The sequence below is a fragment of the Podarcis cretensis genome, assembly GCF_951804945.1.
Source record: "Podarcis cretensis genome assembly, chromosome: 17".
NCBI classification, from domain to species: domain Eukaryota; kingdom Metazoa; phylum Chordata; class Lepidosauria; order Squamata; family Lacertidae; genus Podarcis; species Podarcis cretensis.
The window spans coordinates 37,842,267-37,868,943 of record NC_137187.1 but is presented as its reverse complement, the minus strand read 5'-3'; the positions used below and the strand labels follow the sequence as shown (position 1 = coordinate 37,868,943).

Here is a 26,677-nt window from a genome sequence, read left to right as displayed (position 1 = left end):
ACATCTTCATCGAGCTCAAGGTCTCGTTTCTGGTCAGTCACCAAGCTCAAATCCCATGAGCGTATACATGAAATTAATAATTTTTGCCCCAACACCCACCCACTACTTTGCACTGAATTGCATTTGCCATTTTATGGCTCGTTTGCTCAGTTTGGAAAGGTTCCTTTGCAGCTTGTCACAATCTCTTTTTGTTTACCGTATTTTTCGCTTTATTGGATGCACCGGACCATAGGAGGGGGAGAACAAGAAAAATTTTTTTTTCTTGTTCTCCCCCTCTAAGTCAAGGTGCGTTCTGTGCGTTCAAGGTGCATTCACCTGAAGCCTCCGGAGCCCAGTGGGAGTTCCCGCTGGGCTCTGGAGGCTTTGGGTTCCTTTCAACCTGCTCTTTGGGGCTGGCGGTTGGGAAAGCAGCGCTTCTTCCCACCGCCAGCCACCAGGTCGGGGAACAGCGGGAAGGTGGTGCTCCGCCTCCCCGCTGTCCCCCAAGCTTGTGGGGCTGGCGGTGGGGAGAAGCGCTGCTTTCCCCACCGCCAGCCTCCAATCCAGGTCGGGTTTGAAGGCTGCTATCCACAAGCCTTGGGAGCCCGGCGGGAACTCCTGCCAGGCTCCCCAGGCTTGCGGATATCTGCCCGAAGCCCGGGGCGCGAGAGGGGTCAGTGCGCACCAACCGACCCCTCTCGCTCTCCAGGCTTCAGTGAAAGCCTGCATTCGCTCCATAGGACGCACACACATTTCCCCTTCATTTTGGAGGGGAAAAAGTGCATCCTATAGAGCGAAAAATACGGTAGTTTATCCCGAACGGTTTAGTATCAGCAGAAAACTTGGCCACCTCACTGCTCACCCCTAAACCTGGTTTGTTTATGAACAGATTGAAAAGCACAGGTCCCCATATACTGACCCTTATGGGGCTCCACTTTCTACACCCCTCCTCGAGGAGAGCGGTCCTTTATGTCTACTCTGCTTCCTGTTACTTAACCATTTTCTGACCCACAAGAGGATCTCGCCACAAGAGGATTCCTTGACAGCTGAGCTTACTCTGAAGTTTTGGGTGAGGTACTTCATTGAAAGCTTATTGAAACTCCAGGTACACTGTGTTAACTGGATTACCTCTGACATTCTCAAGTAACTAATAGGTTAGTGAGACAGAACTTATCCTTGCAGAAGCCATGCTGGTTGTTTAGCAAGGCTTCTGCTTCTATAAGCTCATTCTATCTCTAAAAACATTTTCCACCAGTATTCCCAGGACAGATGTTAAACTAACCAGCCTGTAATTTTCCAGACAATCGTACACTCCATTTTCTGGAAGTAAGTCCCATAGACATGCACAGAAGGGTCATGCTGTTAGCCTGGATCCAACCAAGTGCATTGAGAGTAACCAGCTGCCCCCGGTTTCCAGGGACAGTCTCCAGATTTGCAACTCTGTCCCCGGGAAACATGGCAGCGGCAGCCTCAGCAGCCCGGAAGCGCAGTTGGCTCTGGCTGGCTTCAGGAGCTGCTCGCTGCCATGGCGCCCACCATATTTCCTCTCCGGAAGTCTTGTGCGCAACCCATCACATGGGGACTTCCAGAGAGGAAAAATGGGCACCACGGCAGCGAGCCGCTCCTGAAGCCGGCCAGAGCCAACTGCGCTACCAGGCTGGCTTGGGGCTGCTGACTGCTGCTGCCATCGCCACTGCCGAAGGGGAACCGGGGACATCTGGCGGTACCGATCTCCTGCCCCCCTTGTTTTGACTGATCGGGGGAGGCTCAGGAGTTGCAGGTGGGTGTTGCCCAGTTTTTTTAAAACTGCACATTTATGTTTCACAGGGTGGGAAAGAAGGGCTTTGCACCTTGCCTGGCAGAGAAATCACATGTCTTGCGCCCCTCCTGGGCAACGGCCACCCACCCATGACCCACCCATGACTCCCCCAATCTATCAAAACAAAGGGGGAAGGGGGCAGGAGATCGGGGAAGTCCTGGGTGGGCGGAGCGCTCTTGCCCAGTTTTTAAAAACTCTGCACATTTATGTTTCACAGGGTGCGAAAGAAGGGCTTTGCACGTTTATACAATATGCATGTTCGTTTGAGCCCAGGGTCTTTTGCCTCATCATCCCCACTACTGACTCCCTGTTGCTACTCAGCTTCAAAAATAAAAAATTGTTCTTGGATTCATTGAAAAAAATCTGGTAACCATAGAGTAACTTTTGGTAGGAACCTATTTTCATGGGACCCTACCTTATACCAAGTCCATCTAGCTCAGCATTGTCTCCACTGGCTGGCTGTGACTCTCCAGGGTTTCAGGCACAGGGAATTCCCATGGCTACTTGGAGATGTCAGGGGTTGAACTTGGACTGTAGGGGTTGAAGTACATGCAAAGCAGCTGCCCTATCACTGCATTAAAGCCCTTCCTCAGGCAATTGTTTTAGTGCAGGGAGGGTGACAATTTCAGGGATCTTGGACGTGAAAATGAGGGCCTTGTGGACAAAAAGGAGTGTCCCCGTTCTCACCTGTGTGGTGTTGGAGGACAAAACTTATAAATGATTTTGAGGCCCCAGCTGTATTACAGCAGAAGATCTCATGGACTATATATCTGGAAGAGCCCATTCATAACGGGAGCAAGAGCGATAGTTGAAGGGGTGGTTGCTATATGAAGGAGATACAGTGGTACCTTGGGTTAAGTACTTAATTCGTTCCGGAGGTCCGTACTTAACCTGAAACTGTTCTTAACCTGAAGCACCACTTTAGCTAATGGGGCCTCCTGCTGCCGCCGTGCCACCGGAGCACGATTTCTGTTCTAATCCTGAAGCAAAGTTCTTAACCTGAGGTACTATTTCTGGGTTAGAGGAGTCTGTAACCTGAAGCATATGTAACCTGAAGCGTATGTAACCTGAAGTGTATGTAACCTGAAGCGTATGTAACCCAAGGTACCACTGTACTGGGATTCAGTTAGGACTTGTGAGGAATTTGATGCATGAGACATTAGTCACCAGAGGAGCTAATCTGCTAATCTGAACAAGACACATTTCAAAAGCAAATGCTAAAGTGTACTCAGTTTGTGTGTTCACTAAGGGCTGGAAACTTGTGCATCTGGTTTGACCGCTTGCATGCCCCGGCTGCACAGGAATGTCATCCCATTCCAAAGGATCCAGTCAGACTGGCTTTCATCGGGAAGGGACCAACGCAAAGTGCTGGTGGATTCCTTTCCATGCCTTTTCCTCATGCCTTCTGTCTCCACCCCAAGAAGCTGAGGTCAATGTTAACCTTTGGGACTCAATGCCATGGGAACTGTTTGTCCAGCAAATGTCAAAGAGCAGGAGGCTAGAATGGCAAATCTCTCCCCTCCTGCTTCTGTTGAAAGGAAATGTAGGCAACGTATACCTCTGAGCTGAGATTTGACAGGCCTGACCCAGACTCCTGTTCTTGTTGTTTCACAATGAGGGATTTCCTCCTATTTCTTCCTAACACTTCCAGTCTTCACCATGAGCCTGTAGACATGCTCCAGCTTCCCTTCCAACCATTTTATCTGTCTATTATTCTTTTTGCCTGTTCATATAGTAGAGCAAGTCTTTAGTCTTCCGCCCAGTTTTTCAACATAACCTGAATCTAGATGTTATCCCAAAGCTACCATGTTTTCATGAATAAGGAACGGAATTGGCCTATGGCTGCAGTTTTTGTGCAGACAGTGGGAAGACAGAGTTCAAACATTACAGCAAGGGCGCATAACCCTTTTCAGCCCAAGGGTCAAACTCCCTTCTGGGGTCCAGATGCAGAGCAAGAAATGTAACTTTATCTTTGCAGGGTCTGCTGAATTCTATTCACACTCATGAGCCCCTCTGTCCTCCATTCCAACAAGTGAAAGGCATGATCAGAGACATTTGTAAGACACGTTTCAGCCAGGTGAGGAAGGTGCAAAGGTGAGCTGCTGAGGCATGTGGCCCAGGCCAGAAAGAGAGGGAGGCTTGGAGGTGCACATTTGGCCATGGGGCTGCAGTTCCCCAGCTCTGCATTACAGATATGGACCCTAGGCTTTGGTTCAACATTCCCAGGCTGTCAGGTCTTGATTCAACAAACTAGTCCCATCAGCAGAAACCTGTGCTAAGGCTACCACTAGTACAATAAGGCTTCCCCTTCCTCCTCACTGGTTCTGCTGAACCCCCATGACAGCATCTAGGGGAAGGAGGGCAGATCATTCCATCAGACAAGCGGAAACGCTTGCACTGATGGAATAATCTGCTTAGCACTATGTTGAATTCCTTTGCTTTTTTAAGAACTAAAAATATGAAATTCCACATCAAGGTAATTCTAATTCTGCACACACAAAAAGGTGGATTCTGCAATCTGTATATATTATAGAAATTATGAATGGTAGAGGGATAAGGAGCTGTAAAAAGTAGGGCATCAACCCTACAGCATTATCTGGGACAAAGCAACTGCAATAGGTTGCATTAAACCAGGAGTGGGAAACCTGTGGCGCTTTGGAAGTGGTTGGACTACAAAACCCAGCAGTTCCAAGCAGCAGTGAAGGATTTTGGGAACTGTAGTTCAACAATATATTGGGGGGGGGCTTCAAATTTCTGATCCCTGCAGTGAGCAGAGCACCAGCCCAAGGGAGGAAGCCTGCCTCAGGGAGCAGATTAATGGTGTATTCAAGGGCAACAAATTTAAAGTTAAAATAAATGTGCTCAGCACCATCTTGGCTGTGAGTCCTGGAATCTTAAGAGTTGGAAGAGACCACAAGGGTCATCGAGTCTAACCCCCCCCCCCGATATGCAGGAATCTCCAGCGTGGGAACTGAACCTACAACCCTAAGATTAAGAGTCTCATGCTCTCCAGACGGAGCTATTCTATCTCCAAAGACCTGCTTCTTGCCTTCCAACCTGGCCTGGGGCCCTGTCTCTCCAGCTACAAAAGCTGAGGCCGTTGAATAGTGTCTTGGGCTGGGTTATTGTTTAGGGTTTTTTTTGGTTGCTGTTATTTATATTATTTTATATTAGTTTTATGATGATTTACATGGAAATTGCTCGATTTGGTTGTGTGCTTTTTTGAGGTTTTAATTATTCTCTTTGACCACATTTGTATTTCATGTTCTAAGCCACCTTGAGCATGATTTTAACTATGGCCGATTTGCAGCTGATTGACCAAGACCCTGCCAGCTGATTATCCTTCTTTATCATAGCTGTACCATTGTGGAAGCCTGATTTACACATGTAGCAGAATGAAGTGGTAAAATCTTAATAGACTGTACCACCACTTCAAGGGAAGGGGGATTGCCATTTTTTATTGTTTCCTGCAAGTAACACACTGGGAGAAAGGTTCTATCCCAGTATTCCCCAGTATATTCCCGCTATACTAGTTTACAAAGCCCCCCCCTTAAATCACAGGAAAGCATTCCAGTAATTGATAACTGAAGGTCACGTCACTTTATTCTACTCCATGTGTGGACCAGGTCTAGTACATATCCTCAGCTTGTTCCAGCTCATATCTTATGGCAGGAAAAAACATTTGTAGCTGCTTTCTGCCTGCTCACTTACCTGAATGGAACAGGAAAGCCTTGACTCTTCTCATGAACAAACTTGGGTCTGCTCCCTTAGGCTTAGCCAATAGCACTTCCCCTATTCTGATGTCTGCACAAAGCACTTGAAAAAGCTCGTTTAGCCATGGTTTGAGTAGCTATTTCAGTTCAGGGAAGCAAGCTGCAATTGCTTACCAACTATTTCCCTCTGCCCAAATGGCAGCAAATATGAGGGCTGGTTATCAGCGGGTTGGTGACTGCTCCTTCAGGGTTGATGTTATATGGTGCCAATGCAGCAACAATAGATAAGCTGGCACTGGCAATTACTTAAGGCATGGTGCCTGGCTACTCTTCCGCTTTCTAGAAAGCTGGTCTGAGATGTGTAAGATATGAAAGCTGGTCTGTGATGTGTAAGCAATGAAACAATTAGTATAAAATAAAGGTTTTTCTCTGAATAGTCCCTGCTGTTAGCCAGCTGTAGTTGTACAGAGACACATATACATCTCTTTGGATTGGAAATGCGATCAAATGCCCATTCCTGGCTGCCACGTGGCACTTAAAAACCTGTTCTTCCCTACTGGTTGTAGGGCACCAACTGTAATGATGGGTCACTGACCCTTTTGGAGTCTTTCCAGGAGAACAGCAGTAGACGGTGCATCAGGGATGAGAGGGCAAGTGAGGAATGAAGTCCAGCTCAAAAGAAAAGATCAGAGATATTGTGCTTATTTGTTCAACTGGTCTTTCCCCCGTCTAATGCAAAAGCTCAACTCTAACATACGAGACATAGCTTCACTGGATGACTGTTGTTTAAAACAGCCTTCAGTCATGGAACCCAGCAGGCTCCTGAGAATCTCAGATTCCTTTTTTAAAATTAAGTTGCCAAAATGGAGATCCTGAAAGGTAAAAAGGGTGAATATAACATGGGGGCGGGGAGATAAAGGAACTCTTCCTTCGATCTTCACAGCGCTCTACGTTTTCCACTAAGTCTATTACAGGCCTTGCCGTCCCTAATGAGGCCTGGCTAAAGGAATGGTTACCAGTTAAGTAGCTTATCCTCCGTGCATTGCAGTGTATTGCAAATCTATTTGATTACTTTACTCGATCAAACAAGGCAATATTTACATGATTTATTCTGCTTATAACGATCTTGCAGAATTTGGCATTTCTGGTCCAGAAATTTTAATATCTAATTGGCAGTAAACCAGCACATGGAGTGGGACCAAGGGCACATCCAAGTGTGGCCCATGTGCACCACTCAGTTCGAAGAAGCTGATAACCAGTGGCTCCATCTACAAACTCTTGTGGGGGAATCATGGGAGCTGAGCATAAAGGGATCCCTGGAGGGGCCAAGGAAAGGCAACCCATGAAAGGGTTTTGTAGGAACAAGAAAGCACATCAGAGGAAGAGGCTTGGATATTTTGCTTTGTTTTCATACTTCAAGTACATCCTCACCTGTTCCTGCTTCATTTTCTCGTTCTGCACAGGGAAGTTAATCACCTCTCTCACAGGTGAAACACAAAGGGTTTTTTTTTGGGGGGGGGGGAGAGAAGTAGAGCATAGATCAATACTTTATTTCAGGCACCAAATACCACTTTGAAACCTGTCTTCCTAAAGCAGTAGACTACCTACCCACTTCCCTCCCACCCCTTTTCAAAGCTGCCACTCTGCAGCCTCAGAAAGCAATGCCACGGGGGCAGGACCTTTAGCAAATCCCAGCCCTTCATGAATTTTGGACACAACACGAAGCTGCAGGAGTAGTTGAGTGCACTGGTGCTGTGCCCCTTGCATGAATGGAGAAGGCAGAAACATTTGTTCACAACCAGGATTTGAGAATAAAAAATAAATGGCCACATTAGGTGGATTGTATAACCACAGCAGTAATTAGGAAGACACCACACTCGCAAGAGGCAAGATCTTTCTTTTCTAAGAGTTAACTGACCTTCAGGCCAGCCTGCTAACAATCTAGGGTCCTCGTGGGACAGGTTCCCCCGCCATTTGCATGGGTCCCAACTGTGGGGTTCAAGGTCTACTTTCATCACAGGACAACCTGGGACCTTCCCAACATTGTAGAGTTGTCACCTACAGCTTCTGACCTTGTGCCAGAGTCCGTTTTGTTACCAACACCTCCTTCCCACGATGCAGCTAAAGGCCTGGCCCATTCCTAGGAAGTGCTGACATGGAATGACAAGTGGTGTTTTCTCCACCCCACCCCCCGTCCCTCCTCCCCCGCTGCTAGGCACAGGGAGAATATAAGAGTCAGCAGCGGGAGAGGCCAAGAAAGCCAACAAGCAGAGCGTCAGGGAGACCACATGGCTGGGCAACAAGTCGGGAGCCTGCGGTGCACTCCCAGATGTCAGGGGCCACACGTGAACAAACAGGGACTGACACCCAAGTGGGAAAGAGAAGGGAGGCTGCCACGTGGAGCAAGAACAAACAGCCACGGAGGTGGTCCTCCTGGAGATGACCGGAGCTGTTCCTCAGAGATGAAGGCGGAGTGATTTCAAATGGTTGCAGGTTTAGGGACCCACTCCACTGAAGACCCTTCCGTTAGAAGCCAGGATACTAGTGTTAAAAGGGGGCAGGTGAAAGAACCGTTAACACACTGCTTAGCCCCCTAACCCCCTTCATGCTTGAACATTATTATATCCCCAGCTCCCAAGGGTGAGGGAACCTGGTGGGCCCTGCAGTCACACTCTGCTTCCACAGAAGCAGCTGAGCTTCTCTCCACTCCCCAAAACCCAACCTGAAGAGTCCACCTTCCCACCACCCTATAAGCAAACTGCAACCCTCCCATTCAAAAGTGGGGAGGTCTCACTTAGGATTGGATCATATATATAGATATATTCAATAATGAAGGAACGGCTGATGAAGGGGGAAGCCCAGCATGCCCCAGTTTGTGCGTGTTCCAGCTCCTTGCAGAGGAGGTCCAGTCCTTCTCTCGCTTCTCCCCCAAGCACATTGGAGGTTGGATGCAAAGAGCCAAAAAATGACGGGGCAAAAGGGCAGCCGAAGGAGCTTTGATCAGCAGCAGCAGAGGAGGGGAGGGGTCCCAGGTATTATCATCCTTCCTGCCAAAACATGCACCTAAGGGGTGTCAGGCGAACACAGGAGATGCAAACGAGTTATCAACTTTTGTCTGAACCACTGTCTCTGTGCAGGGCACTCTTCTTCATGCTTTCCAAGTACTCCTGTTGTGACACCGCCAGCACCGAAGCCAAGATCTCGTCGTCATCCCAGTCGCTCAAGCCTGGCAGAAGACAAAGGGGTTGAAGCGGTCACAGGTGGAGTCATGGATCACTCGGCTCCTGCCTCTAGCCATTCTCCCACCACCTCTCGCACACAGCCGACCATGCGCAGTCGACTGCATCATAGTTCCATGTCCACCCCATCCTTTGCCACCACAGCCGCTGATGCTCCAGACTGAATGCTTTCACCTTTATGGCCACAATAAGACTCCTCAAGGAGTGGTGAAGCAATACTTCATTTCAATGCTCCAAGCATTCCCGTTTCAGAGTTAGCAGTTTTCAGTTTCTGGCACTCAATCTAGTTCACCTGAAAGCTCTCACCCCTTTTCATTTTTGTAAATCAAAATCTGAATTTTACACAATTTTGGAATTGCAATTTTTTTTCTGTACTCACAGGGCTCTATTATCCATGATTCTTTTTTATAGCACTTATTTTCCTCCTCCCTACCCACCCTACTGCCCACCATTTCCATAGCGTGAAGTCAGGGAAGAATTAGGCGGGAAGACCACAAATGGAGGTACGTGATGTCCTCCTCCCAAAGAAACCAGCTGACTCCCAAGAGATTGTGCAAGGGCCAGGGAAAATGTGACAGCTAGTTGCAGAATCTCGTGAAAATCCTGGTAGCTTTGCCCTGAATCTTAGGCAATTTCCAGGGTTTTACTTTTTGAAATATGGCAACCCTGCTGAAAACATCAAAATGAAAACAGATCTGAGGTGTGTTTCCAGCAGCCCAGAAATCCTCACTTAAAATAACTGCTCAAGCTGACTCCTCTTCTGTCATCTTCCCACAAGGCCTGGCATTTTTAGATTTGCTGAAGCTCAGAACGACAAATTTTGACCTGTCTCCTCTCCATATACACACTAAGCAGTTATATATATTGTGAAAAGCAGACACTGAATGCAGGTTCTGTACTGGAAAACTGAAGGAGTCTTCAGCTACAGCATCAGAATGTCTGAAAAGAAGATAAGGTTCTGAATGGCTAAAGAGCCACCTTCCTTAACGCCCGAATGCTTGGCTCAAGGGAGGGCACTTACCAAATGCTGTTGGTGACATCTGCTGCATTATTGCCCGACACTCCAGGGCTGGATACAACGATACTAAGGGAGGGGTTGCTCGGCCACCGCCTGCAGAAAGCTGGCTGCTTGTACCTGGGTAGGTGTGCAGATTGATGGTAGAATTATTTGCATGCAAAGGGGACGTTCATCTCCTAAGGTTCAATTCTCAACACACTCTCCAACAATGCCCTGCCCCCAGTATTCCTTTAAAGGCAATTTAAACTTAACAAGTTTGCAGGTGTTTTCCTGTGATGGATAAAAGATTCTGAACTCTGACATGTATATTAGTCTGACCACATTCTGGCATAATTTACCTATTCTCAGGTTGCCCCTTGATAGAAACCAGAGTATATATTGTGGGATGGCCAAAATCTCAGTGTTTTTTATTTTATTTATTTTGTGTGTGTGTGTGTGTGTGTGTGTGTGTGTGTTTTAAAAAAACATTTATCTCTCTATCAAACTTTTTTGTATACAACTGTATAGTAAAAATATCAGCGACTTACAATTATCTGGGATATTTAATTCTGTTGTGTTTAGCTTACTTTAAGGATTTTCACTTCCAAACCTGCAGGCTCATTTATGGCTTTCAACCCATTTACAGCTAGATCTTATCGGTTGGAGAAACACTTTATGCCTGGCTTCTGCTGTACAGGACTGTTATGTATTTTTATTTTACTTACTTCATTTATTTTAAGATTCTAGGTTGTTTTTAAACACAATCAGTGTGAACTTCCTCAAGCAATGCAACTGGAAAGGCGCTCCATTTTTTAAAAAAAATTAAGGTAAGGAAAGATAAATATCTTGTCCTTTCCCTCATTCCCCACTTTGGCTGCCGGATAGCTAATCTCCCCTCTCTCCTATCCCTTCAAAATGGCAGTGAGGAAGCAGCTGTGGAGAAATATACCACAGTAGTGCATTATGGCAGCTGCACCACAGCCCTTCTGCTCCCCCTTCTAAACTTACAAAGGAGATGCAGCTTCTACAGGACCACAGTGATTTGAAGCAGAACAGCACTATGAAGACTGGATCAAAACAGAACAGCACTATGGTGTCTACAGGTGTGGTGGAAGCGGCAAACTGCATGACCTTGTCCTGTCACCTTGACAACCAGAAGGAGCTGAGAGAGACCTATGCGGCTTGCAGGTGTTTCGTGTGCAAGAAGAATGTGCCTGACACCTGGGGGAAAACTCGTTTGATCCGCACATGTCCCAAGTCACAACCAAGCTTGTCTCCCTGTGACATAGTGGCCACCTCACCCAGCCCCTGCCATAGCTCTTGCTCCCCACCCGAAGGAGTCATTCTGCTCCCTGCTCTGAGCCATGGGGCACTTACCAGGAGCACACGGCGAGGGGGGCTTTGTAAGTGCTAGAGCTGCGGTGCTCCCAGGGGAAGGTGGCTTGGCAGCATTCAGCTCATTGTGCAAGTCGGGGTGCTCTGGGGAAGACGCCGAACTGCGCTGGCGTGGAGAGCGGCCACTCCATTCTTCCAAACCGCTGGCTGCAGCCGCCGTGGCGGAGCTGCAGGTAGCGCTGGCTTTGCAGGGCTGTAGAGAAGGAAAAAGGTGCTATTCAGGGCCAACAATCTTGTTGATCAGTTTCCCTGAGCTAGGCCAGTATTACAGCCAGTCTCAACAGAAGGGAAGACTCACTTCCCCACCTCTAGTGATCCCTGAGATGCCCCCAAACCCTCATTTCCCCTTCACACGTGGAGGAAATAAACCAAACCTGTCTGGCCTGCTTTTCCTGGTCACGCAGCCACTGCAAATAAGACTCCCTGGCAACCTGCTCCTCAATGGCCTCGTTGGTTGCTTCCCAGTCAGTTGCTCGCTTCTTATCTTCTAGCATTTGCTGTTCGATCCATGACTCCTCGGATGTCTTGATTGCGTTCTTCATCAAGGACTGCTCCGCATACTACAGAGAGTGGAGGGAGTTCAGCAAGCCCACTTCAGTCCCAGGCTCAAACCCGCTGCCCAAGTTTGGTTGCATGTTTTAAACAGCAAAAGGAGATAAGCCCTCTCTGTCAGGAAAACAACCACAGGGGCAACTATACTTTAGCACGGTGCTAAGTCAGCCTCCTGCCAGCGCAAGGATTTCCGCTTGCACAGCAGGACTCCTTCCACCCTTCCCCATTTGTTTTAGGAGGCACCCCCAAGCCTGCCAAGCAGATATGGGAAAGGTGTGGGATACGCGCAGGGGAGAAATCCTTGGGCTGACAGAATGTGCTATGTGGATTCTGCCCACAACTGAAATAAAGAAATCTGGGTGTGAGTGGGAGGAACTTGCCCAAAGGTTGTTTTGGAAGAGCACATGTCTATTCAATTTTTCCCTAGTAGATAAAGGAAAGGATGAGATTAATTCATCTTAAATGCGGCTGGACAAGCTTTGTCAGATCTGGGGGAGGAAGCAGGTGATAGTCTCCTAGCAGTTATCAGATATCCTTCTCCAGCCTCTTTGAGGTTGGCTTGGAAGTGGCCGGGGAAGGCATCCTACAGCTACTACTCTTTACATGCTTCTTCACCTGCTCTGCCAGAATCGCCACACGGCCACATCAGAAATGCGATGGTGATTGGCAGGCCCAGCACTCTGGACAAAATGCCCCATCCTTCAGACGGGTGGGTTGATTCAGCCCCACCTCATTCACCAGATCAAGCTGAGCAATATCTGAGGTCTAGGGAGAGACCTCTAGTGCTTTCATCTGCCCCTTTTGCCAACAGAAAGAGCCACCTGGAGAGGAGAGCAGGAGGAGAAGCTGTGAGACGAGCGAGTGGTTGGCTGGGGGGCTGTACCTCCTGCTGCCTCCCTGCCAGCAGTGGCGCCACCACTCCCTCCCTGCACCATCATGCCTTCCCCCTCCCCACAGGTGAAGCCAGCACCCCTGCTGCCATCTCCTGCCCCTTGTGGCTAGTACCCAGCACTAGCCATGACTTGGACACTCACTGCTGGTGGAGGCTTGCCATTTCCTGGTCCTTGACCCCAGCAGCTGCTGTGGCACACTCCAGGGGTGAGTAGAGGGGTGTGCTACCTCAGGGGTTGAGGAGCAGGAGGCAGCAAGCAGCTGGTAATGGTGGACACCCAGCTGTGCTGAGTGCTGGGAACTAGGTGCCGGTGTGGGGCAGGAGGTGTGGGTGGGGGCTGCACTGGGGATTTTGTCTCTAGCAGCACAATGTCCCGGGCCACTCCTGGCAGCATGGAATTTTCTTTTTTTAAAAAAATATTTTTATTGATTTTTACATGAAATTTCCAAAAAAAAAATACAACGTATTTTCTCATCTTATTTAGTGTTTTGGACTTCCATCAACCATATCTGAAGATTTTTCAATCTTTATCAATCTGCATTTCATTAATTTCACTATTACTTTTAATAGTCCTTCACTAACAGTTCTCTTCAAACTTTTCTCTGCAATATTTCACATAGTCCTCCTTACAAAACTTCTTGCAATCCCACTAGCGTAATCTGTTGATTACAATTGCTTTTCAGATAGTTCACATATTTACTCCAGTCCTCTGAGAATCTCTGATCCCGCAAGTTTCAAATCCTTCCTGTCATCTTGTCTAATTATGCATAGTCCAGGCACCATGGAATTTTCAAAGGGTAGCAGCTGAAACAGTCATTGTAGTAGCGGCAGCAACAACTGGGAACTTCTGACTCACTTGCCTGGTTTGGCATACAAGGGCATTTTTAAAGCCATGCCCTACCTGCTCTACACCGGGCACCAAACATAACACCAGGGGTGTGGCAGGTAAAGATGCAGCTGGGCCAAAAGAGGGCTTGCAGGAAGCACCAACCAGCCAGTTGCCAGTACCTAAGAACAGCCCTGTGCAAAGCCCCATGCCCAACACATAATATTATTCTATTATGTATTATGTTTTGCTTTTTCTCAGTAGCGTTGGAGCCCAGTTATTAGGCAGAAAATAAATACATGCTGGTCCCGCTTTCTGAACACAATGCATTCCCAGGAAATCATTCATTAAAATATTTCCTATGGGAACATTTCAAATTCATGATTTGTCCAATCTCCCTCCATGGTTTCTTCCTGAAATGGCTGCAACCAATTAACAAAAGCAAGCAAATTTGGAAAGCAAGAATTTCTATTTATTTATTTCAAATTCATGCAACACCACCAAGTTGAGTAGCTGATAACAGCAAGACGAGATAGAAACCGTTTATAAAAATAAAAATACACAGATCATACTGCAAGGTTAAATGATCAGGCACACATCTTAGTTAATTGGATTTCTCCCTGCTCTCTCTTTATCCATCAAGCCTTACCTTGCCACACCCCAACCTTTCAACCCCCAGAGGACACCCTGGTAGTGAGGGATACTGAACTCCTTGGCTAAAGAGACCTCCCTTCCCCAGAACCCATCCAGGAAAGACTCACCCCTGGCTTGAAGGAGGGTAGCCCCAGCCCCACACCAATGGTAGCCTTGTTGGGGTTCACCACAGAGTTGTAATGTATGTTGCGGTGATAGCTTACTCGGATGGGCTCATCCTCGTTCTGATGGATGCCATGGAAAGTGTTGATGGGCTCTGGAAGGGAAAGATGGCAGCTCAGTGAGAGGTGTAGCATAATCCCCGCCCTTTGCCCAAACATGCTAGATGCCATCACCACGCTTTATAGGGGCAGCTGAGAGGCTGGCATCCCCAGCCCAAGGCTGGCATGGGCATGGGCAAGGGTTAGGGGACAGGAAGTAGGAGCCAATGCATACCTGTGCCATACTGGTAAACCTCCACAGGTCGATTGTACATCTCTGCCATGGCCTGCATCTCAATATGGTTGCCGTGACAGTTGTTTTTCCGCTTCCGGTTGATGTAAGTGGTGAAATCTTCTGTTACGTAATTGGAAAAGTAATCGGCATTCTTCATCTGCAATGTGAAAGGGCCTCAAGGTTAGAAGGACGGAGAAAGGCTCCCACTTGGGGCAAGAATCAGCATGGGGAGGTGGGAGAGTCTTTCCGGGAAAGGATTCTTGGCACAAACCCATTAGGAGAGCTGAATCTGCAGAGAACAAGGGGCGCCCATGCTGCATTAGAACGGTTTTGCTCAAGGCAGGTTCCACATATATGGGGCAGTGGTTAAACAAATTAATAATGTTGGGCCATTGGGCATAATTGGCCATTGGCTCCTGGTGGAGTACAGGGTCAGATTTAAGGTGCTGGTTTTGACTTTTAAAGCCCTTCACGGCCTAGGACCCTTGTACCTACGGGACCGCCTCTCCCGGTCTGCCCCATGAAGGACCTTAAGGTCCATATATAGCAACACCCTAGAGGTCACGGGCCCTAAGGAAGTTAGATTAGCCTCAACCAGAGCCAGGGCCTTTTCAACACTGGCCCCAGCCTGGTGGAACATTCTGTCTCTTTAGACCAGGGCCCTGCGGGATCTGATCTCTTTTCGCAGAGCCTGTAAGACAGAGTTGTTCCACCTGGCCTTTGGCTTAGAACCAGTTTGATTCCCTCCCCCTCTTTCTTTTTCCTTTCTCCTCCTATGAAGAGATTGCACCCTGTTTTAATGTTGTATCTTAATCTTTTAAATTGTATTTTAATCAACTTGTTTTTATTATTGGTTGTTAGCTGCCCTGAGCCCGGTCTTGGCTGGGGAGGGCGGGGTATAAATAATAATAATAATAATAATAATAATAATAATAATAATAATGTGTAAAATGGCTCCAATCATGGAATTGGGTCATTTAACATTATTACCCCAGTCACATGGAAGCTGTAAACATACCACACACACACACACACATATATGTAGCAGCAGCAGCCTCAGTATAGTTGGGGTAATGCTTAAGAGTCCCCTCAGTGCCAACAGGATTCCACAAGGGAAGGGCCTGCCAAACACCTTTCAAGCAGTTTATGGATGGCTCCCTGAGCTGCAATTTTAAGAGACACTGTGGAGATATACATATACAGATGTGTGTGTATCTGTATAATTTAGAGGTGGTTGGGAGAGGAGGAGAAAGAACAGTGGCTGTAGCATCAGTTGTACCATTTCAAAGGAGGGAAGGTACAGTGGTGCCCCGCAAGACGAATGCCTCGCAAGACGAAAGGGTTTTCCATTTTTCGAGGCACTTCGCAAGACGAATTTCCCTATGGGCTTGCTTCGCAAGACGAAAACGTCTTGCGAGTCTTGCGAGTTTTTTCCCTTTCCCCCGCCTTTTTCAAAGCCGCTAATCGCCACTTAATAGCGCTAAGCCGCTAATAGGGGTGCTCCGCAAGACGAAAAAACCGCAAGACGAAGAGACTCGCGGAACGAATTAATTTCGTCTTGCGAGGCACCACTGTATAATATTTTCGTAGGAAGAATGTCCTTAGTGCCCAGAAGTAACAGCTGAGGAAGAAGCTAAAGCCAGGGATTTAGACTGGCAAGACTCTGTTCTTTATTGGCTGCCTGTGTTCACAGAATACAGAATGCCTGCTACACACGGTCCTGAAGGTCAAGCTTAGAGGTGGAGGCAGAAGCCCACCCTCCTCTGGATTCCTGCCGTCACTCACCAAGTAGTCCATACAGTGCTTCCTGACCACTTCATGCATGTCTTGGTCACCATATACCTGGTCAGCTGCAAAAAGAAATGAGAGATCATCAATGACCCAACCCAACAAACGCTTACCTTATAAGCAGAAAAGAGAGACAGGGTTGGAAGCACCTAGTTTTCCTTGCATGTAGGACAGCTTCATAACTGAAGTTGCCGATTTGCACCAAGTGAACCCCAGATCAGTTTCTTATTCCTCCAGTACTCAAAAACTCTGGGATGGTCCCACTGAGTGCTGTCTTCAGCATTCCAAGGGGGGCGTGTGTGGCTTTCCTCTCGTCTGCAAGCTGTGCATCATGGTTCTCTTCCCCCACAGTACAACAAACCCAGCAGATATAAGTGCTGAAGGTGGCCTTTACCCCGACCCCCAACTCCAAACCAAAAGACAGCAATCAACATTTGGCTCCCAAGCTGCAGACACTTCTTGGGCACCCTTAAATCTTCTAGCTGGGGTTAGCTTCTTTAGTATTTCTCATTGCCTATTCTGATTTCTAGCCACCAAATGTGCCAGATGTAGAGTTGGCGAGAGCACCCTTTAATCCTCTTGCTTTGAAAGGCTTTCTTTGGTCCTCCTTTTTTGTAGCCTTGTACCATTTTGCTGTAGGGACGCAGGTGGCACTGTGGGTTAAAGCCTCAGCGCCTAGGGCTTGCCGATCGAAAGGTCGGCGGTTCGAATCCCTGCGGCGGGGTGCGCTCCCGCTGCTCGGTCCCAGCGCCTGCCAACCTAGCAGTTCGAAAGCACCTCCGGGTGCAAGTAGATAAATAGGGACCGCTTACCAGCGGGAAGGTAAACGGCGTTTCCGTGTGCGGCTCTGGCTCTGGCTCTGGCTCTGGCCAGAGCAGCGATGTCACGCTGGCCACGTGACCCGGAAGTGTCTCCGGACAGCGCTGGCCCCTGGCCTCTTAAGTGAGATGGGCGCACAACCCCAGAGTCTGTCAAGACTGGCCCGTACGGGCAGGGGTACCTTTACCTTTACCTTTACCATTTTGCTTGCTGTTGATCTATGGCGGTTTATTGCACTCTACTGAATATTTTGTTCTTTTCATACTGCCGTTTAGTGCTGTTTGGCTAAAAAGCACCATATAATTAATTATAATTATATCACGTGTCACCCAGAGGGACCTGACTGATCACATATTTAGGGTCAGGAAAGAAAAACCTCCCCACAGGACAGATTTTGGTTAGTAGCTGAGGCTAAGGCTTGTGGCTGCAACACACCTACTCAGCTTGCAACTACACTGTTACCTGAACTATGAGGACTCTCTTGACACTGAGAGGTCAGATGAGTTCTCAAGCAGAAGCCAAAACAAGGACTTCTGCTGGGTCAACAGGGCTATTCACACCCTTGCCTGCTCTTGCACCCACACCCCCAAATTGGCTCTGGGGGCTTGGGAGAACCCCCAGAACAGCACATGGGAGGAGGTGTATGGGGATTGTTCCATGTGGGAAGCTGAAATGCTTTTGTTGACGGAACATTTGACATAGTGCTACCTTAAATTCCTCCCAGAGTCATTGATTCCATTAAAAAAACATTTTAATGCTAGTTTATCTAGTTTACAACTGGAAAAGTAGTGGGCTATTATTTCTACTTTTTCTCTCTCCCCTGATTTTTTGTTTGGTGCTATTTCTGCAACACACACACACAGCTTGTTTCTGCACAGGCTGGGTCACCAAAAGCTTTAGTTGAGTAACCTAACAATTAAAACCGATTGAAACTGGGAGCCACAGTTCCATTATTTGTCAGCTAATCCACAACAAGGCAGCTAATGAAACTGATCAGAGCCAGTACTGAAACTGACAGATGCACTGAAAAGTAAGATCTTACAGATTTTTCAACATCACAAAAACTCTTTGCAGGTGTGCAACCATTTCCAGGGGCAAGTGTAGAAAAACAACCAGATGCCAGCTCTGGGAGCATCAGAGAAGCAAATGTTGCAGCAATGTGGATTACCTTGGAAGGCAAAGTAGCTGAGGGGCGGTCACAGATATCTGCAACCAATTACTGAAAAGTGTCAAAATCCCTTGCTATTTTGAGTTGCCTATATGGTCTCTACTCTGTTAACTGAAAAGAAGTTAGGACCCACAGGGATCCCGAAGCAATACCATATTCAGACTCTATGAGATTCAAGTCTCAATTCTTATTAAGGCATAACAAACTGAAATCAGTAAGTTGGCTTCGCGTGGTCCAAACTTATCCATGGCTCTGGGGGAGTCAGATCAAAAGAAAATAACGTAAGGGGCAGGAAGAAGAGGAGAGAACAGCCTCCTGAGTTTGGAAAGGACTGGGATGGGTCACGGTTCAGGAAGCAGCTGGGAGAGGGGTGACTGTGCAAGAAATGAGAAAATTTAGTGAAAAAGCAGTTTCGACAGCATTTGTAGCAAGTATAGAGAATTCCAGTTATAATCAGGGGACTCAGCTCAGCAACACAGAAATCCAAATGACTCTACTGAGCTACATGCCATGTCCTGAATCTCCCACCCAGCCCAATCAACTTACACTGAGGGAGGCGGAGAGAAGAAGCTACCCTGGGATGCTTGTCAGCAGCCCTTACCTGGGAATAGTATTTTGGGGAGGCACATTCCTGATGTGGAGCCAGTGGTGGCAGAGACAGGAGAATGAGGCTCAGATCATCACCACACTCAATGGTGAGAGTAGAAGAGAAATGCCAGGAAGAAAAGAGACCTGTGACAACCACACAGGACCACAAGGTCAAGAGATAGCATATGGAAAAAAGTTTCTAAGCCCAAGAGTAGCAAATGCTTTGTACATAGCGAAGCGTCTTGGGGTGATGCCTCTGCTGCTTCTCCAAACACAGCAACTTTCTCCTGCTTCTCTTCTCTTCTTTTCCACTTTCCTGCAATCATTCCCCCTCCCTCTTCCCCTTGCTTCCCTTCCCATGCCTGCTTTTTTCCTACTTCTTCTCTCATATTCTGCCCTCTGAACCTTCCCTCCTGCCTCCACAGCTTGTTCGCAACCACTGCTACCACCTATGCTTCAGGAATTGGAAAGACATTCTTGCACCCTCGGTGCATCAAACCCTAGGGCTGCTCTTTTCTGGGCCAAACAGGAGCCACAAAGACTCCACAGGCCACCCATAAAACAAACAGCAACAATACCCCCAAGCCAAACTGGGGTCCGTAAGAACTGTAGCCATAAGAGCTCCAGTGTGGGGAGTAAAATGGTGGCTGTTTTTGCATCACCGTATCTTGGCGCCAGAGGTGACAAACTCCAGCAGCACCCTCCAAAACTATAATAAGACAACAGAACAAGCCCCATTCAAATCCTCTTGTGCCACTCCTATTCCTTCTGGGGATTGTGCACAGAGTACGTTGTGCTCCAACAGTCAAATCCATTTGACTTGTGCCCAGCTGCCTTTAATGGCATCCCAATGCACCCGCTTCACCTTGCCTTGCGAGACATCCATATGATCCCTTCGGATCTTGAAATATGGGTCCCCTCAATAAAATTTAAAATTCGGCTTTGTAATTCGGAATTTATGTGATGTGATTTGATTTGATTGGCCGGTTAATAAAAATTATTTAGAAAAAAAAAAGGAATGGCAGTGGCCCTTCCTTAACCTTCTTAACCTTCCCAGTTAAGTAGCAGATTTGTAATACTGAAAGCCTCCACTGCATGAAGACAAGATCCATGCCTGCCTCAAGGCACCATGGAATTAGCAGGTCAGAAGAAGGTGGCTTGCCTTGTATGGCAGCCCTTGTATGTGCCCATGAACAGCAGGATGTTGAAAATGGCACATGGGACGGTGTAAGGGTGGGGACCCCAGCATCATTCATCAAACACAAACAGATCACCTTCGAAACAGTGTGCTAGTAATTTCATGGCATTTCCTACAACAGTACAAGGGGCTGAAGAGGCAGTTCCCTATCTGTACGTGACAGCAATAGGACACTAGGACCTTCCGAGGCTAATTTTCTAGGCCCCTCAAGGTAGCAGAAGGAAAGCAAGACAGATAGATGAGGACGGGTCAACAGCTTTTTGGCGGGCTGCGCAATGCATCAAGGGAGTATGTGACTCATCTCTAACCTCTATGTAAACAAGGATGTGGTTTCTGGTGTGGGGAAGTAGAGCTGGCAGTTCCAGCAAGTCACATGGGCATCGGCTTTTCTACGAAACTTCTGTTGTGGTCACCACCCCAAGCCCCATTTTTGTTGATGATCTGTGCACGTGCACAGAGGCCCACTCAGTAAAGACACAAACAGAAACGAAAGCCCTAGTCCATGCTCCAAAACATACCCCAGGAAGAATTAGGGCCATGATAAAACTTTGGTAGGAAATGGGAGGCTACAGTTGCATACAGTTTTTTTCTCCGTTAAGGAAGCTTTGTGTTGCATGCTTATTGTGTTTGTTTTGTTTTAACTATTGCATTTTCAGTTTTTAGTACTATAAAGTGGAACCTCACGTTACGTACTGCCCTTCTTAAGAATGCTTCAAGTTACGAGCTCCGCTAACCCGGAAGTATATGCCCTTTGTTGTGAACTTTGCCCCGGGATGCGGGCAGAAGTCGTGCGCCGCAGGAGCAGGAGGCACCATTAGCGAAAGCATGCCTCTTGTTAAGAACAGTTTCGGGTTACAAACGGACCTCCGGAACGAATTACAGTGGTGCCCCGCAAGACGAATGCCTCGCAATACGAAAAACCCGCTAGACGAAAGGGTTTTCCGTTTTTCGATGCGCTTCGCAAGACGAATTTCCCTATGGGCTTGCTTCGCAAGACGAAAACGTCTTGCGGGTTTGCTTCCTTTTTTGCTTTCCCCCCCTTTTTCTAAGCCATTAAGCCGCTAATAGCCTCTTAGCCGCTAAGCCTTTAATAGCCGCTAAGCCTGCTAATCCGCTAAGAGGGTTGCTTTGCAAGACGAAAAAAACGCTAGACGAAGAGACTCGTGGAACGGATTATTTTTGTCTTGCGAGGCACCACTGTAAGTTCGTAACCAGAGGTGCCACTGTACTCTCTTTTGTTTTTTTGTGAGACACCTTGAGAATACCTTACTCCCAGGCTGTATTTCAGGCTGATCAATTGTTATTCTTAGAACAAAGCTATAAAACATACGATGGCTTTCCACAGCCTCCTTCCTCAAGATCTGGAGGGAGGGTAAGGGTGCCAGGAAACTTTTTCTTTTTAGTGTAACATTTCAGGGCCTGATGGTTACATCTTAAAAAGCAGCTAATAGCAAAATTGCTAAAGAGCAGAAACACAGAGACAAAAGCAGCCCCGGTTCATTTCATTGTTCAGCTTTTACATGACTTCTAAGAACACCTACTGAAATTATTCAAAAGCTGACATAAGATTGGGTGTTTGAGGGCAAACTTTCTGAGTTCACATACTATGTGAGGTACAAGTGGAACACAACACCAAGCACAACTACAAAGACAGGCAAACAAGGCTCGCTGTATGTATCTAAAATGTCTCTCTGACCCAGGGACTTGCCAGGAAAGCAAGACATGAGCATCGCTGAAACTCCTGGGTGATTATGCCTCATACAGTTTCAATCTCAAAGCAGTTCAAATTCACAGAATTTCCGAGGTATCGCTGCTGGTTAATAACTCACATAAAAGTGTCAACAATAACCTCAAAGCGTTTCTGTGAAAAGTTCAAAACATGGTGCTTCTTTTCTGCTGCCTTTTTATAGGATGGGAAGTGGTTCTGCTGCAAATGACCATCTTCATGCTTTTCACTTTTGGCAAGCCTGTAAGCCAGTGAATCTTGAACAGCTTATTCAGGACACCTGGCACCAGCAATGAGTTTTGCATGGTGGGTCTTTGCTCTCATGCAAAATCAGCTGTCTCATAGGTAAGCCCTCTCCATTGGCCTGAGTAACCTGATGTCACAGCCAGTGATAATGAGCAACTGCAAGTCTGGGCAATTTTGCTTCAACCATTGGCCCAAGTTAAATATATTTATGCCAAAAGATTTTGAAAGCTGGCTCACATCAGCGGAATGGTCTCTAAAAACAGTCAGCTTCTGTTTTGGAGGCATTACTACAATCACTTCCTCTGTATCTGCTGTTCAGAGGTGAGTTTCAGTGCTCTTGTAGCCAAAAAAGCACCACCGGGGAACAAGGCGCAGGTATCAGCCGCTCTGGGGAAACCCCAAAGGCAAAATAGAATGATTTTACTGCAGGACTTGAATCACATTTGAAGATGGAAAGAGGTTTTAATATTTCCCCACAATATTTCCCCACATAATTTTAAAATATTTCCAGTATTTTAAGTGTGATAGTGCATCTTTTAAATGTACGTAGGTGGGGTAAATCCCATCTAAGGTCCCGTGAATGGGGGATGGGGTTAAATCTCATTATCTGAAGAGAAAGCTAAGCACTATGGGTGTATTTTTGCTGCTGCTACTTGGTAGCTTTACTGTTTGAGATTTTTTAAACGATGAATTATATTGTCTATGTGATATTCTTCTTAGTGCAGCGTTGTTACTATATATATTCCTTCCTGGGACCTTCCTGGTGAAAGGTGGATTTAATAGATAAACACTTAATGAATAAATAAATATATGCCTGGACAAAAAGGAAGCCACTACAGGTTAGGAATAACCTGTAACTATAAAACATTTCAAAACAATGCGCATTGCAATGGAGTAGGGGATGCCTATCAGAATTAGAAAAGAGAGGAACTGGTCTGGAATAGTCACAATAAAGGAATGAAGCACTCCAAGCCAAGGTTGCTATTGGATTGTTAACAAGATGGAAATGGCCAAGGTGGAAAAATCAAAATTGGAAACAGAATTGTTAGATCCCAAAACTAAGAATTTGTCAAGAATGTATAACTTGCTGTTGAAATGGAATACTCAGGATGAAATGGTTAAATCTGTTATGATCAAATGGGCACAAGATCTGGGACATAACATTATGATGGCTGACTGGGAAAAGTTATGGACCACAGGTATGAAGTTTACGGCATGTAATGCCTTAAGAGAGAATATAATGAAAATGATTTACAGGTGGTACTTGACACCAGTCAAGCTTGCAAAAATTTATCATTTGCCCGATAATAAATGTTGGAAATGTAAAGAGGTTGAAGGTACCGTATTTTTCGCTCTATAGGACGCACTTTTTCCCCTCCAAAAATGAAGGGGAAATGTGTGTGCGTCCTATGGAGCGAATGCAGGCTCCTTGGCTTCGCCCGGACGCGCCTGTCCCGGAAGCGGAGGAGGAACAGAAGGGTCTCCTGTTCCTTCTCCAGCTTCGCTGAAGGGCGCTGCCCCTTCTACCTCTCTGCGCAGCGCCTCTCCTGTGAAGGAGAGGCGTAGCGCAGAGAGAGAGAAGGTGCAGCGCCCCTTGAGCAACGCGCTATCAAGCGAAGCCTGAGGAGGAACAGAAGGGTCTCCTTCTGTTCCTTCTCCAGCTTCGCTGAAGGGCGCTGCCCCTTCTACCTCTCTGCGCAGCACCTCTCCTGTGAAGGAGAGGCGCTGCGCAGAGAGAGAGAGAAGGCGCAGCGCCCCTTGAGCAACGCGCCTGTCCTGGAAGCCGGAGGAGGAACAGAAGGGTCTCCTTCTGTTCCTCCTCCCGCTTCGCAGCGATGCGCCTGTCCTGGAAGCCGGAGGAGGAACAGAAGGGTCTCCTTCTGTTCCTTCCCCAGCTTCGCTGAAGGGCGCTGCCCCTTCTACCTCTCTGCGCAGCGCCTCTCCTGTGAAGGAGAGGCGCAGCGCAGAGAGAGAGAGAAGGCACAGCGCCCCTTGAGCAACGCGCTATCAAGCGAAGCCCGAGGAGGAACAGAAGGGTCTCCTTCTGTTCCTTCTCCAGCTTTGCTGAAGGACGCTACCCCTTCTCCCTCTCTGCGCAGCACCTCTCCTGTGAAGGAGAGGCGCTGCGCAGAGAGAGAGAGAAGGCGCAGCGCCCCTTGAGCAACGCGCCTGTCCTGGAAGCCGGAGGAGGAACAGAAGGGTCTCCTGTTCCTTCTCCAGATTCGCTGAAGGGCGCTGCCCCTTCTACCTCTCTGCGCAGCGCCTCTCCTGTGAAGGAGAGGCGCAGCGCAGAGAGAGAGAAGGTGCAGCGCCCCTTGAGCAACGCGCTATCAAGCGAAGCCCGAGGAAAAGAAGGGTCTCCTTCTGTTCCTTCTCCAGCTTCGCTGAAGGGCGCTACCCCTTCTCCCTCTCTGCGCAGCGCCTCTCCTGTGAAGGAGAGGCGCAGCGCAGAGAGAAGGTGCAGCGACCTTGAGCAACGCGCCTATCAAGCGAAGCCCGAGGAGGAACAGAAGGCTCTCCTTCTGTTCCTTCTCCAGCTTCGCTGAAGGGCGCTACCCCTTCTCCCTCTCTGCGCAGCACTTCTCCTGTGAAGGAGGGGCGCTGCGCAGAGAGAGAGAGAAGGCGCAGCGCCCCTTGAGCAACGCGCCTGTCCTGGCTTCTGCTTTAGCCCTGCGCAGCCTCTTTGGGCAGGGGGAGCCTTCATCCCGCTGCCCTGAAGAGGCTTGGCGCGGTTACCCCAGAAGCCAGAACAGCCACACGGTATCCCGGAAGCCAGATCCCTCTTGCTGCTCTGGCTTCTGGGGTTCAGAATAATTTTTTCTTGTTTTCCGTCTCCCAAAACTATGTGCGCCCTATGGTCCGGTGCGCCCTATGGTGCGAAAAATACAGTACTTTCTTTCACCTTTGGTGGACGTGCCCAAAGATTAAGACCTTTTGGGAGATGATCTATAATGAAATGAAAAAGGTATTTAAATATACCTTCCAGAAGAAACCAGAGGCCTTTCTCTTGGGCATGGTCGGCCAATTGGTGCGAAAGGAGGATAGAACTTTTTTTATGTACGCCACAAGAGCAGCAAGAATACTCATCGCAAAGTATTGGAAGACACAAGATCTACCCACCCGGGAAGAATGGCAGATGAAGGTGATGGAGTACATGGAACTGGCTGAGATGACTGGCAGAATCCGGGACCAAGGAGAAGTGTCGGTGGAAGAAGATTGGAAAAAATTCAAAGTTTATCTTCAAAAATATTGCAAAATTAAGGATTGCTAGAAAGATGTTGGGAAAAGAAAATTACGTGGTTTTAGTAGACATGACATAAAGGTTTAAGTTAAAATGAGTTGGTGAAAGAGAGAATGTAAAATTATAGTATATTAAGACAAATGATTAAGATTAAAATAAGGTTGGAAGGATTTGCTGAAATAACAAATTGAATTAGAATACAAAAATGGGAGGCGTGAGGAGGTCAAGGAAATAGGTGAATGTAAGCACGTGATGTACAGGTTTGACTTGTTTTTTATCTTTTTTCCTGTTTATTCTGGTTTTTGACGATGTGTTTTTTTATATGTATTTTATATGTATTGTTTTTTCGTTTTTTTCTTTGATTGTTATTATTTTCTCTTGTTCTTTCTGTAATTTTTAAAATCTTAATAAAAATGTATTAAAAAAAACAAACAAGATGGAAATGGCCAAAAACCAAACCAAACCAAACCAAAAAAGAAAAAGAAGAAGAAGAAAAAAGGGAAAGCGGTAGGTAAAGGCTGTGTGTCTGCAGTTTGGCACATTGATGGGCTGGTGGACAAACCCAGGACAGATCACTGCAGCAACTGGCTGCAATCATTCCTTTCCTGAAAATCCAGCCCTCTCTGAATGATTTCCAAAAACCATTTCAAGGACAAAGTTGCACTCTGTGAAAATGTTTTCCAGAATCTTCTGTTTATCCAAGCCCTTGTCAAACCCCCAAGTCAGATGGTCAAGTTCTTCACGCATTCATGTATCTCCAGTCAAAGGGACTCAGGAAGCAGAGTTAGCACAGACCTTCACCCCTGGCAACAAAGACACAGTTCTAGGCTAGATAGGGGGGTCACAGTCTGACTCCATATAAAGCATCTTTGTTGCGCACACACAAATCCTGGTGCAAACTGTGTAATCAGGGAAGGAGACTTGCAATGGCAAAAGTGTTATAGGCTTTGACTGAACTGTCCAGTCATGCTTCCATACCTATCACACCACAGCGCCACCTGCATCTAAACCACTGAGCCTCTTGGGCTTGCCAATTGGAAGGATGGTGGTTCAAATCCACACTACAGGGTGAGCTCCTGTTGCTCTGTCCCAGCTCCTGCCAACCTAGCAGTTCGAAAGCACACCAGTGCAAGTAGATAAATAGTTACCACTGTGGTGGGAAGGTAAACAGCATTTCCATGTACTCTGACTTCCGTCACAGTGTCCCGTTGCACCAGACGCGGTTTAGTCATGCTGGCCACATGACCTGGAAAAGCTGTCTGTGGACAAACACTGGCTCTCTCGGCCTGAAAGTGAGATGAGCACCACATCCCATAGTTGCCTTTGACTGGACTTAACCATCCAGGGGTCCTTTACCTTACCTACCTATCATAATCTTAATTAGTTCTTCATTTCCCCCAAC

At 47.3% G+C, this 26,677-nt stretch overlaps 1 protein-coding gene and 1 long non-coding RNA gene across 3 annotated transcripts in view; one reads left to right on the top strand and one right to left on the bottom strand.

Moving 5' to 3' along the window:
- LOC307206799 overlaps positions 1–26,677 on the top strand; it is a 335,840-nt gene that overhangs the window by 31,833 nt on the left and 277,330 nt on the right. The window lies entirely within an intron of this gene.
- Positions 6,603–26,677, bottom strand: part of OTUD5 (OTU deubiquitinase 5) — a 48,598-nt gene continuing 28,523 nt past the window's right edge. For both annotated transcript variants that reach the window (XM_079960074.1, XM_079960075.1), the window contains exons 3-9: positions 16,287–16,351; positions 14,502–14,658; positions 14,174–14,322; positions 11,517–11,702; positions 11,125–11,335; positions 9,772–9,885; positions 6,603–8,737 (exon numbers count right to left, since the gene is read on the bottom strand). In XM_079960074.1, the coding sequence (XP_079816200.1) occupies positions 8,616–8,737; positions 9,772–9,885; positions 11,125–11,335; positions 11,517–11,702; positions 14,174–14,322; positions 14,502–14,658; positions 16,287–16,351 (1,004 nt within the window). In that variant the 3' untranslated portion in view covers positions 6,603–8,615. The remainder of the gene's footprint in view (positions 8,738–9,771; positions 9,886–11,124; positions 11,336–11,516; positions 11,703–14,173; positions 14,323–14,501; positions 14,659–16,286; positions 16,352–26,677) is intronic.